The 12,819-nt window shown below is 43.5% G+C and overlaps 2 protein-coding genes across 3 annotated transcripts in view; both read left to right on the plus strand.

Moving 5' to 3' along the window:
- Nucleotides 1-12,819, plus strand: part of EPB41L4B (erythrocyte membrane protein band 4.1 like 4B) — a 143,663-nt gene that overhangs the window by 113,070 nt on the left and 17,774 nt on the right. Inside the window, exons 20-22 of one of the 2 annotated variants that reach the window (XM_060014360.1) lie at nucleotides 537-635; nucleotides 9,936-10,125; nucleotides 11,993-12,070. In XM_060014360.1, the coding sequence (XP_059870343.1) occupies nucleotides 537-635; nucleotides 9,936-10,125; nucleotides 11,993-12,070 (367 nt within the window). The remainder of the gene's footprint in view (nucleotides 1-536; nucleotides 636-9,935; nucleotides 10,126-11,992; nucleotides 12,071-12,819) is intronic. The other variant, XM_060014359.1, reaches the window with a different exon arrangement.
- LOC132426552 (DNA endonuclease RBBP8-like) lies at nucleotides 5,905-8,767 on the plus strand. The gene is given in 6 exon segments (XM_060013350.1): nucleotides 5,905-6,278; nucleotides 6,280-6,579; nucleotides 6,581-6,636; nucleotides 6,639-6,947; nucleotides 6,950-8,008; nucleotides 8,199-8,767. Coding segments are annotated over 6 exon segments (2,667 nt in total).

Here is a 12,819-nt window from a genome sequence, read left to right on the forward strand (position 1 = left end):
AAATGAAACTTAATTTTTAACATTTTCACCTAGACATAGAATTAAAATGTTTCAGAGTAAGTCTTAAAGGTCTTCTGATTATGCATTTTCACATGAAACACTCTAATCATTATTTATCTCTCTTTTTAAAAAATATATTCTGTGCTACGTTTAAAATAACATAGCTACCAGATTACTTGGAAGTAAAAACGGGTTATCCACAGGTTTCTCTTTACTCATTTTACTGGCGAAACCTGGTTATGAACCAAAACCTAAAATTAGGAGTGGGTGTTTTTGGCAGGGAAATTTTATGTGGTACCCCAATTATGTTCAGTTCCTGCTTGCTGTATTTTCTTCCCTATGATTTTTTTGGTTTTGGCTTTTCTGTGGTATTTTTAAATAATTTTATGTAATAAGTAAAGAGGAGGAAAAAAAAAGGATATCTTGACTGTCAATGTTATTAAGGTATAAATTAACTGAGAAAGCAGTCCCTATAGCCAAAATCAGACCATAAACCTTTTTATTGGTGGTGTTCTGCTTTTCTGGTGTGTCTCTAGAAGTCCTATTCCTATACGTGTGGAAACTACCCAACCAGCTGCGGAAAAGCCGGAAATCAAGCCTCCCCGAGTGCGGAAGTTAACGAGACAATACAGCTTGTGAGTTCTGTGCTGCAGGTTTTCAATTATAACAACAAAGGTGATGCTCAATGTCCAGTTGTAAATGCTTCTTAGCCCTTCACACCATTCCCAAAGAGCTATCCCAAAAATAGAGTCTGTTTCCAATTTAAGTCATAGTGGGACTGGATCTTTCTCCCCGAAAACATGACATGATTGGCATATGTATTCATCATTGATTGCTGTGTAACAAATTACTCCAAGATTTAGTGGCTTAAAACAATCCACATTTATTACCTGTGGTTGGGAATCCAGGCATGGCTTAGCTGGGTCTTCTGGGTTAGAGTGTCCCTTAAGGCTGCCTTCCAGGTGTTGGCAAGGGCTGCAGTCTCATCTGAAGTCTCATTCATGCCGTGTGGGACAGGATTCAGTTCCTTGAGGGCTGCTGGACTGAGGACATCATTCGTTGCTGACTGTTGGCTGGAGGTTGCCCTTAGTTCCTAGTCATGTGGACCTCTGCCGCTTTCTCCATAGGAGAAAACACACAAGAAGAGCCAGAGAGAGCGCTAAGAAGGTGACATCACAGTCTTCTATAACCTCATCTCGGAAATGACATCCCATCACTTTTGCCCTATTCTGTTCATCTGAAGCAAGTCCCTAGATCCAGCCCACACTCAAGGAGACAGGCTTCTTCAGGGGCACAAGTAGCAGAAGGGGATCGGGGGAGCCATATCGGATACTGCCTCCATGGTGCCGTAGTGAAACGGTAGCATTTTCTGTCCACAGAGCCAAAGCTGATCCCTGAGCTATAGGAAGGAAGAGCCATAGTCCTGTAGGAAGAGCCATAGTCCAAAGTGTCCCAGAACCGCCAGGACCTGTCCAGTTCTGTTCAGCTTAACAAAAGTTGTTTTGGCTACCATGTGCACAGGGATATTCTAGGCACTGTGGGGGAAGAACAAAGTGACTTTGACAATTCCCATGCAAGGACTCATAATTTATTAGAGGGAGAGACAGATTTCCCTCTAATAAATTATAATTATAATCCAAAGAAGACAGGCAAATGCTACAGTAAGGGTGGTGATATATTAGCATAATCACAATGGTAGTTAGAATTTCTTGACCTTGGCTATGGCCCAGGTATCGTGCCTGGTTGTATAATTGGTCAGAGAGCTGCAGGGGGATCTTTGGGTGCAGTGGAAAGCGTGGGGCTCTGGAGTTAGAAAGGCTTCTAGTTTACTGTTACAAGCTCTTGGGAAAATTACTCTTTGAACGTCTCCTTCGTCTGTAAAATGGGTAAGGATTTTGTGAGGGTAAACATGAGATAATGTGGGTAAAGCCCTAGCTTTCAGCCTAGCCCTGGCTGAAAGATGAGTTAGTTCCCCTTCCTTTTTCTTATGGACCTGAAGCCTCTGAAGAGGTCAAGTTTAGGAGGTACTGAGAGTACAGAGTATAGGACAAGGAGTGTAACTCCAGATGCAGTTCTCAAACAGCCAGCTCAGGCCTGCCACTTGCACCTTGTGAAAAGGAGAAGAAAGGGGAGTGCAGTTTCAGGGCAGACACATCCCACCTCATTAGTGTTAATAGAAGTTTCTTGACAGTATAGCAGCTGTATTTCCTAGGGAAGCCAAAACGAGTAAGATTCAAATAATTAGCAGTCCTAATGATCTCTGGGGGACAAATTAAACCATGAAAAATCTGCTCCCCTGAGGATAAAGCTGGTAGGATTAACCTTTCACATTTCAGAACTCAAAATGTTATTATCACCCATTCGGGATATGTAATCACTTTGGAAGCAATGACTAACACATGACCTGGAAGGAAAGAAAATTTAGCTAACTCACCAAATTGCCTCTTTTAAGGAAGCCATTGTCAAACCTCTAACTTCATGTGTATTTCTTAAGATACCCCAAAGTATTCTGCTTTGAAAATCAAAGAATGGCAGCATTTTTCCCATTAGTAGTAAATAGCAAAATTGATGGATGAGATTTTCCCAGTTTTAAGTTTTCATCCCATAAATAGTAATGGTACTGTTGACACTCGTTACCACTTCTTTACTCGTCTCTTCCACTCATAGATATTGATAAAGTTAATAAACACTTGGTTGGGGATACAGATTGGAAAACCTCAGATTTCCCATTTCCTAAAAAGTAATTCTGCATCATTAGTTTTGAGATGCAGGGGTGTGTGTGTCCTTTTTAGCTGTTACAGTATTCCTAGTTCCTAGGCCAGAATTACGTGTGCTTGTTTGGGTTTTAGGGTACTCCATCAAAGCATAATGATATTCAGGTGCTCTGAAAAAGTTTTCAAACTGCTGCTTTTTAGGATATAAACAAAAATCTCAGCTGTGTTCTTTTCTTGAAATACGGCATAGGGAGGAAAGGTGTGGCTGCTGTGTGCAGAGTGAAAGGAGAAGCAAACTCTGCAAACAGTTGAAGGCAGGTCAAAGCATCATCTTTATATTGATGTCAGCTGGTATGTTTAGAAAATGATGAGCTGCTTAATTTTTACCCAGATATATAACTTAACTATGTATTTAAACATAGTGTAAAAATCTAAAGGTATTCAGGCAAGACAGAAAAGTCCAAAGAGAAAAGTAACTAATTCCCTAGAATCACACCGTCAAAAATAACCAACGTTCACATTTATGACTATTACTCTAGACATTTTTCTATGCATATATTGTTAAAATAGAAATCATTTCAAAGAAAAGACTCATACTACTACATAAAATTTTACTTATTAAAATGTTTCATGAATTTACCTTAGACACCAGGTGTTCATCATAAATCACATTGATAGCATAAGCTATCTGGCATAGCTCAAGGTCTTAGGTGTGCAAAGACACACTTATCCAGCAGGATATTCCAAGGGTCCAGAGGTTCTCTCAGGAGCTTGTCAGTGGCCAATGGTTCCTTTGGAATGTACAGGGTTTGAGCATCTGGGGCCTGCTGAGTTAGGCCTTTCCTGTGCAGGCAGCAATCTGGCTGGCAGCAGGGGAGAGGGAACTTGTCTATTTCTATAAATTTGAGAAAATACTGTCCATGCTAAGGGTGGGGGATTGATGGTGCTGCTCTGTGCTGGGATGATCAGATCAGAAGAGCTTCCAGCCTTGACGTACCTTGTGGGAAGTCAGGCCTTCCCAACAAAGCCAAGTCCTGGAGATAAGCCCCAGCTGCCGTGAGGGAGACTTCTCCCACATGGTGACTTCCTGTCTAGTGTCCTTTCCATCCTGGCTCATCCCACTCGATCAGAGAGGGTCGAAGACCAGAGCTGCTTGGCCCCAGAACAATTGTGTGCAACTCCTTCTCTATAATCAGTTTATCACACCGAAGAGACAGTTGCTGTTAGGCCACGAAAGGAGTCATTACACCCTTCGCTCAGAACAGGAGGTTCCTACAAGTCTTATGCTTACCCTCCTAAGGGAGGCTCCTCAGAATAACATCCCTTGGTTTGGTGGTTCCTCAAAACATTAAACATAGAACTACCATACAACTCAGCAATTCCACTCCTATGTGGAATTTCAGTTCAAAAGAGTTGAAAGCAGAGACTCAAACAAATGTTTGAACACCAGTGTTCATAACGGCACTATTCACAATAGCTAAAAGGTGGAAACAACCCAATTGTCCATCAACAGATGAAGGGATAAACAAAATACAGTCTGTCCATACAATGGAATGTTACTCAGCCATAAAAAGGAATGACATTTTGACTTATGTGATGACATGGATGGACCTTGAAAACATTATGTTCAAACAAGCCTGATACAGAAGAACATTTGCTGTATGATTCCACTTATACGAGGTACCTAGACTAGTTAAATTCATCCGGACAGAAAGCATCGTGGGGGAGGGGTGTGGAATTTCCCCTTTACCCTTTTTGAGTTCTTGTGGCTGGACTAATAATAAACTGAAAAGGTTAAAAAGAAAGAAATTTTAATTCATGCACATGGAGGTCTCATAGAATTGGAACCTAAGAAGTGCCCAAAGCAAGCAGCTTTTCTACTTTTTAGACAAAGAAACAATAAAGTTGTGAGGAATTGACAGGTGCTCATTTAGTGAAGAATCTAGACAGAGTTTGGGCTCAGGGTAGTAACTTAAAGAAGTAACAGGGTTTGTTTATACAGGCCTCTAGGCCCAAATCCCCTGACTCTGATGATAAAGGGGTCCTTCTATCTTCAGGTACAGGGAGTACACCTTTCACACGAGAGATTTATTTCCTGCTTTCAGGGAGACAGAAAGGAGGGTCAGAGTGTTGGCCATTTCTTAAGTAACTTTAATTCAAAATAATCAATATGACAGACCTTTACACCACGTAACAAGCAGAAAGGAGAAAGTCTGTCAGAAATTAAGGAATAACTGGGGCTTCCCTGGTGGCACAGTGGTTGAGAGTTTGCCTGCCAATTCAGGGGACACAGGTTCGAGCCCTGGTCCGGGAAGATCCCACATGCCGCGGAGCAGCTAAGCCCGTGGGCTACGACTACTGAGCCTGCGCTCTAGAGCCCGTGAGCCACAACTACCGAGCCCACATGCCACAACTCCTGAAGCCCACACGCCTAGAGCCCATGCTCTGCAACAAGAGAAGCCACTGCACTGAGAAGCCCATGCACCGCAACAAAGAGTAGTCCTTGCTCGCCGCAACTAGAGAAAGTCTGCGTGCAGCAACAAAGACCCAACACAGCCAAAAATAAATAAATAAAATAAATAAATTTATTTAAAAAAAAGAAATTAAGGAATAACTTTTTACAACATTTTAGTTACAATTTAACATCATGAAGAGGAGAAGAAAACTTGAGGTCCTAAACAAAGTTTCAGTATTCTCTTGGAAACCAGTACAAACTATATTGATAAATATTTATTTGTAATTTAAATGCCAAAAGTAATTACTTTTTCTTACTAACTACCACAGGAAAAAATTACCCTAAGTTGTTTTTAAAATGCAAATTTTCATAACTAGGATATTACATCTCATAGTTAATACATATTTTGCTTAATAGTAAAACTATCTCTTACCGGATTAATTAAAAAATCCTGGGCCCTCGGGCCATCCCCCAGCCCTGGAAAACACTGGCTGCCCCAAGGGGGCAGCTTGGCTGCTGGCGGTTTGGCAGATCAGGAAGGGAATGAGGAGAAAAGCAAACGGCCGTCTCTTCCCCGCTCCAGAGCGTGCTCGCGTTCCTGCTGGGGCTTTCGAGAATCTCGAGGCAATCTTGCAAGCCGTATTTGAACTGGCCAAAGACAACTTCAGACCTGTATAATGTAACAGAAAAGGTCAGAAAACATTAGGCAGTAGAAGTGTGAGCATATTAAGTAAGATGAACGTCTCGGGAAGCAGTTGCGGAGGCCCCAGTTCTGCAGATGTATCTAATGACTTTAAGGATCTTTGGCCAAAACGAAAGGAGTATCATGATAAAGAAGTACAAGGTCTACAAGTAAAAGTAACCAAACTGAAAAAGGAACGAAGTTTAGATGCACAGAGACTAGAAGAATTCTTCACCAAAAATCAACAGCTGAGAGAGCCACGGAAAGTCCTTCATGAAACCATTAAAGTTTTAGAAGATCGATTCAGAGCAGGATTATGTGATCGCTGTGCGGTAACTGAAGAACATATGCGGAAGAAACAGCAAGAGTTTGAAAATATTCGACAGCAGAATCTTAAACTTATCACAGAGCTTATGAATGAAAAGAATGCAGGAAGAAAATAAAAATCTTTCTGAACAGCTGCAGCAGAAAATTGAGCATGATCGACCACGTCAAGCACCCGGTCTTGAATCTGAGGAAGATGTTATTCCAGATTCACCAATAACAACCGTTTCATTTTCGGGCGCTAACCGACTACGAAGGAAGGAGAACCTCCATGTCCGACACGTAGAACCAACACATACTAAACTGGAGCACTCTGGGTGTGCACGTGAATGGAGAAAAGTACCACAGTCTTCAACTCATTCACAACGTAAACATAATGAACGTGAAATTCTAGTGGCTGACACGTGATCAGAGTCAAGCTCCAGTGGCCAACACACATGGAAAAAGCAGTTATCCTCCTGATGATTTAGTGCAGTTGTTGCTGAAAGACTTGGACTTAGTGTTCAAGATGAGTCTGAATCTCGAGGTCCTATGAGCCTTCTTGGTGATGAGCTCTACCACTGTCTGGAAGGAGATCACAAAAAACCTTTTGAGGAATCTAGAAGAAATAGTGAAGATAGTTTAAGATTTTCAGATTCGAATTCAAAGACTCCTCCTCAAGAAGAATTGACTACTCGGGTATCATCTCCTGTATTTGGCGCTACCCCTAATGTGAAAAGTAATTTAGGTTTGAATACAAGTTTGTCCCCTTCTCTTTTAGAGACTGGGAAAAACACCATCTGTAAACAACGCCTTTCAGCAACACTTCTAATTCTAGACCAGAGAAACCTAGATCAAAATCTGAAGATGGTGCCCTTTTCACACATCATAATATCGGGGCTGAAGTGAAGAAGATCACTAACCAGTCATCTTCTAATAAGCAGGTGCTTATAAATAAAAATACAAGTGAACAGGATAGTATTGATCACATTAAAGATACTGTTACTGATAAACATGTGGTACCCCTGAAATCACTGGGAGGCCGAATCAAAAGGAAGAAAATCAAGGAAGAAAGTGAAGATGAAGTAAGCTGCCCCCAAGCCTCCTTTGATAAAGAAAATGCTTTTCCTTTTCCACCGGATAGTCATTCTTACATGAATGGAGACTATGTGATGGATAAACCTCTGGATCTGTCTGATCGATTTTCACCTATTCAGCGTCAAGAGAAAAGCCAAGGAAGTGAGAACTCTAAAGTCGGGTTTAGGCAAGTGACTCTCTATGAGGTTTTGAAGCCTGTTCCAAAGGGCTCTTCCTCAAGCCATAAGGCCTTGAGTGGGAGCTGTGGGTTAACCAAAGATTCCCCAGAAGAGCCCAGCAGTTTACAGGAGTCCCTCCTCCAGTCCTTGAGTAAATCTCCAGATAATAAAACACTGTTACAAATAAAGGAAGAAAATTCTATCTTTAAAATTCCTCTACATCCACATGAAAGTTTGGAGACAGAGAATCTTTTTGATGACACGAAGGGTGCTGGTTCTCGTGAGCCTCTAAAAATAAAAACCAGGTCAGTCCATGGAGCATGTGAACTTGCATCAGTTCTTCAGTTAAATCCGTGTAGAATTGCTAAAACAAAGTCTCTACAAAACAACCAAGATGTATCCTTTGAAAACATCCAGGGGAGTATAGATCCAGGAGCAGACCTTTCTCAGTATAAAATGGATATCACTGTAGTAGATACAAAGGAGGGCAGTCAGTCAAGATTAGCAGGAGGAGAGACAGTGGACATGGACTGTACATTGGTTAGTGAAAGTATGCTTTTAAAAATGAAGAATCAAGGGCTTCCCTGGTGGCGCAGTGGTTGGGAGTCCACCTGCCGATGCAGGAGATGCGGGTTCGTGCCCCGGTCCGGGAAGATCCCACATGCCACGGAGCGGCTGGGCCCGTGAGCCATGGCCGCTGAGCCTGCGTGTCCGGAGCCTGTGCTCTGCAGCAGGAGAGGCCACAACAGTGACAGGCCCGTGTGCCGCAAAAAAAAAGAAGAATCAAGAGCAGAAGGGAGAAAAAAGTCCAAATGGAGAAAGAAAAATGAATGATAGCTTGGAAGATATGTTTGATCGGACTACACATGAAGAATATGAATCCTGTTTGGTGGATAGCTTCCCCCAAGTAGCAGATGAAGAGTTGTCAACTGCTACAAAGAAACCAAACTCTCCTGGTGATAAACAAGATAAAGTCGAACAGAAAGCATTTGTGGAGCTATATTTTAAAGATGATGAAAGAGAGACTAGCTTACAAAATTTTCCTCATATTGAGGTGGTCCGGAAAAAAGAAGAAAGAAGAAAATTGCTTGGACACACGTGTAAGTAATGTGAAATTTTTTATGCAGATTTTCCAGCAGAAGAAAGAGAAAAGAAGTTGGCTTCCTGCTCAAGCCACCGATTTCGCTACATTCCACCCAACACACCAGAGAATTTCTGGGAAGTTGGTTTTCCTTCCACTCAGACTTGTATGGAAAGAGGTTACATTAAAGAAGATCTTGATCCTTCTCCTCATCCAAAAAGACGGCAGCCTTACCATGCAATATTTTCTCTGAAAGGCAAAGAGCAGAAGACATAAATGTTGAAGCAAAAACAGGAGAGATGACAATATTCTTTTTATTTATAGTTAAGGTTGGTATTAAACATTGATTTTTTTGATCTTCTGAAAACTGATTTATAAATCATTTTTCTATTGAAAATGTTTTTAAATGGCATTTACCCATCACACAGACGACTGTTTAAAAATGGATAAGTTGGGCTTCCCTGGTGGCACAGTGGTTGAGAGTCCGCCTGCCGATGTAAGGGACGCGGGTTCGTGCCCCGGTCCGGGAAGATCCCACATGCCGCGGAGCGGCTGGGCCCATGAACCATGGCCGCTGAGCCTGCATGTCCGGAGCCTGTGCTCCACAACGGGAGAGGCCACAGCAGTGAGAGGCCCGCGTACCGCAAAAAAAAAAAAAAAAAAAAAAAAAATGGATAAGTTTATGTCGTATTTTCTTGCTTTTGCACCTTTAAAATAACAAGGTGCTTTCATTTTGCACTCTGAGTTAAAAGTTGTTTATTACTTTATTTGGTAATACCTAATTACAATTTTGAAAAGACGAAAAAAAAAAATCCTGCAGATGTTTCCAGGAATAAACTTTCGATGATGATGGTAATTCAATCTTTCCTTCAGGGTCTTCAAAAAAATGCTATATAAAAAACATATTAAGCTTTTTCTCCATGTAATTTTATTAAAATAAAAACAACTCTATCCTAATAAAAAAGAATCAATATGCCATTGTGGCATATTTGGGGGTGGCCCACCCTGAGCCTCAACAGCAGAGCAAATGTTACCAGGGTCTGCGGAGAGGGGGCCACGAGGAGCTGTCGTTCAGTGAGTGCAGAGTTGCTGTTGGGATGATAAAAAAGTTTGGCGTATAGATAAAGTCCTTGTTATACAACATTGTGAATGTGTTTGAGCCCCTGGATTGTAAACTGACAAATGGATAAAATGATAAATATTACATTATACATATTTTCTCATCATAAAACATTGTTTTAATCCCCGGGCAAGTGACAGAAAATCCAGCCCAGACTTGCTTTGGCTGAAGGTCAACATATCGGCCCCTGTAAGCTGGACATCTGGTAGACATCTGTTTGGGAAGCCCCCAATCCCCACCCTAGCTGTCCCAGCCCTCCCCACCTCCCTCCACTCCCCTCAGCCTGTTTATTATTGTAATGAGCAGAGCTTCATGTGCTTCTAGTAACCGCAGTGATGAAGACGACCTCCCTCCAGACCTGGCCGAGGCAGCGGGAGCGACCACAACTCCAGCCATGGCCACCACCATGGCCACCACCACACAAGTCTCAGTGCCGCTGGCATCCCCCAAGGTCCACAAACTCAGCTCGCCTCAGAATTCAGAAGGCAAGGGCCAGCTGTCCCCAGGGGCCAAGGTACGGCGGAAAAGCCCTGAGGAGTAGCTATACTTGCCGAGAACTCTGCATAAATTGTGTGTGGCATCTGTATGCATTTAAACTTTGCATCATCAAGTCTGTGCACTCGTAAAGCTACAGTAAGAACCACCAAAGCATGTGTTTTATATAACCTGTCCCTGAAAGATAACCACGTATGAGAGACAAATGGTATAATATAAAAGCATGTATTCCGTACTTGAAGGGAAATTTAAGAGATTTTTGAGGGCAATTTTAGTTTTAGAATATCATCCCTGCAAAAGCTGTTACTCTACTGTGAAGACAGAAAGCAAGAAATGGGTTTTTATCCCCCATAATGGAAAATTTGGAGGAATAAAAACATAGAGGTATCCCTATCCCATTCCTTTTATGGGATAGCCTGTGTTAACAGTTTGAAAGCGGGAAATATTATTCTATTTGTCACTCTGAAATTTCAGGAAGTTGCCAATGATGTGAATGGGCTGTAACTAAGGCACAAGACATTTCTCTTGGTTTCCTTTGAGTGACGCTTAGCTGTGGTCACTCTTCAGCAATTGGTCCCAAGGCGGTCACGTGTCTTGCTCTCCAAGCAGATGCTGAGTCAAAGGTTGCTTGGTCTGTGGACCCCGCTGAGGAACACTGTGTGCATGAGGTGGGGCCCCTAATGCAAGATTGGAACCTTAGAGTCTTGGGGGCCAAGACTTGGGGCCCAACTGCTCCTTTCAAACACCTATGGCTGCTTGAAACAAGTAGTCACTCCACAGCCCTTGTTTCTCCGAGCCTCAGTTTCCTCTTCCCAAAAAAGAGAATAAGATCTGCTACGATGCCCAGCTCATGGGTCCAGCAGAGATTAAAGTGCTTGTGCAAACAGGATGCCCGAGGCTTCTGTAGCTCCAGGGATCATGATTCCTGGTAGCATCTAAGTAACAATGGTCCAGGCCGCATCGTGTATGACTGAGGCCAGTCTTTCACAGGGTCCCTTCCCGGGGTTTCTGGGAATACCTCTGTGTCCAGCAGGATCCGGCTGGATCCCTCAGCCAGTGACTGGCCCAGACTGAGGCTCCCCACTTTTCTGTAGATCACCTCCTGGGAACTGGAGTTGGGTTCCCCTCCACTGTGCTGAGTCCCTAGCGCTGCTTTGTCCCAAGTGTGGACACAGGCTCCTCTGTATATCCCAGGCCATGGTTAAAACCACGCAAAAACATTTACAAAACAGAAGGGAATTCAGTGGAGATGCAGGCAACATCGTACCAGAAGCCACAAGGCTCCCTCTTCTGGCCATCTCTCTCCTTAGGGTCCTGCTTGCACCAAGTAAATGCGACTTATTTTTTTCCACAGAGGGTTTCAAGGCCCCCCATGCTGCTGAGATACCCCCAAGGCAAGGCGAAAAAAAAATTTTCCCAAAAAATGAACGTGATTTTCAGAGGTACCATCTGAAAATCACTCTCCTACCATAAAGCTCTTCCTCGTTATTGTGCAGATGAGTTCAGCTCCTTGAGGTCTTGATCCAGGTTGAGGTCTTTACTCTCTGTTTATATATTCAAAGCAGTCTTTGAAGTGTTTTCCCCCCAAAGGCCAGTCAAAGAGCAGTCAAAGCATTTAAGAAAAATTGTTTGCAGCTTCAAAAAAGACAGTTCTCCACCCTATGCCCTACTTCTACCCATTAAGATTTCAGAAAAACTCAGGCTTTGGTGTCAACATTTTGTACACTACTGAGTTAAGAGAACTCTGGTGGGGGTTGGCATGATAATGAGTTCAGTGTTAGAAAAGGGGAAGAGGAGAGAGGTCAGGACCCTCTGTATCTTCTGTTGAAATTCCACTGTCAGTCCAGAGCCGGCGCTAACTGGGATATTTTTGTCTGCCTTTGTAGAGCCCCTCTGACCGAGGAGGTGCCTTTACCTTGGAGCCAGGTGATCTGCTGATGGATTTCACAGAAGCCACTCCTCTGGTAAACTTCCCATTTTGCTAAAACCAGAAAAGCCACAGACCATAGAAACACCTTGGCAGTGGGACGGATGGACAGAGGTGGGCATCGCTGCTGGGAAGGCTCTTCCTCTTGTCCTGCGCACAGCCTGGAGGCTCAGGGATCAGCTTTCTTCCAGGGTTCAGGCATCACGGGTCCTTCCACCTCACAGAGCCCCCGAGGGAGGGCCGCGCTCCCTGTCCTCTGAGGGTGGCTGCAGGGGCCCCACCCTGCCTGTCTGCTGCTCCTCCGTGCTTCCGTCTCGGCTTCTTGGCTTCCTGGGCTGCATGCCCGCCATGCATGCCCGCCCTGGGACATCTCTTGCTGTCTCCTGCAACAACATGCTCCGGCCTAGAGTACCAGCTCAAGGCCTCACCTAGGTTTCTAGGCCCCTCGTGCCTCCCTACCATCCTCCATCCTCTGCATAGAGGTCTCTCCTTCAGGCTGGGATGCCTGCAGGTGGGAAGCCCTTTCAGGGAAGGGAGCACTGAGCCAGGAGTCATGCAGGCCAGACCTGGCTCCACTCTCCGCTGTTCACCTTAAGAGCCTTGTCACTGGATAGTGGCTGCCCCATCTTCTGTCAAATGAGGATGTCGTTGTTTGCCCTGTCTGCCTAAGAGTATTGTAAGGATCACATGAGAGAGAGAGCCCCACATATAAAGCACCATAAATGTGTATAAGATATTATAAACGTGATTAGATGACACAGGCAAAATTGGATGTATCTTAGGCTG

Source organism: Delphinus delphis, chromosome 6, assembly GCF_949987515.2.
Source record: "Delphinus delphis chromosome 6, mDelDel1.2, whole genome shotgun sequence".
Taxonomy (NCBI): Eukaryota; Metazoa; Chordata; class Mammalia; order Artiodactyla; family Delphinidae; genus Delphinus; species Delphinus delphis.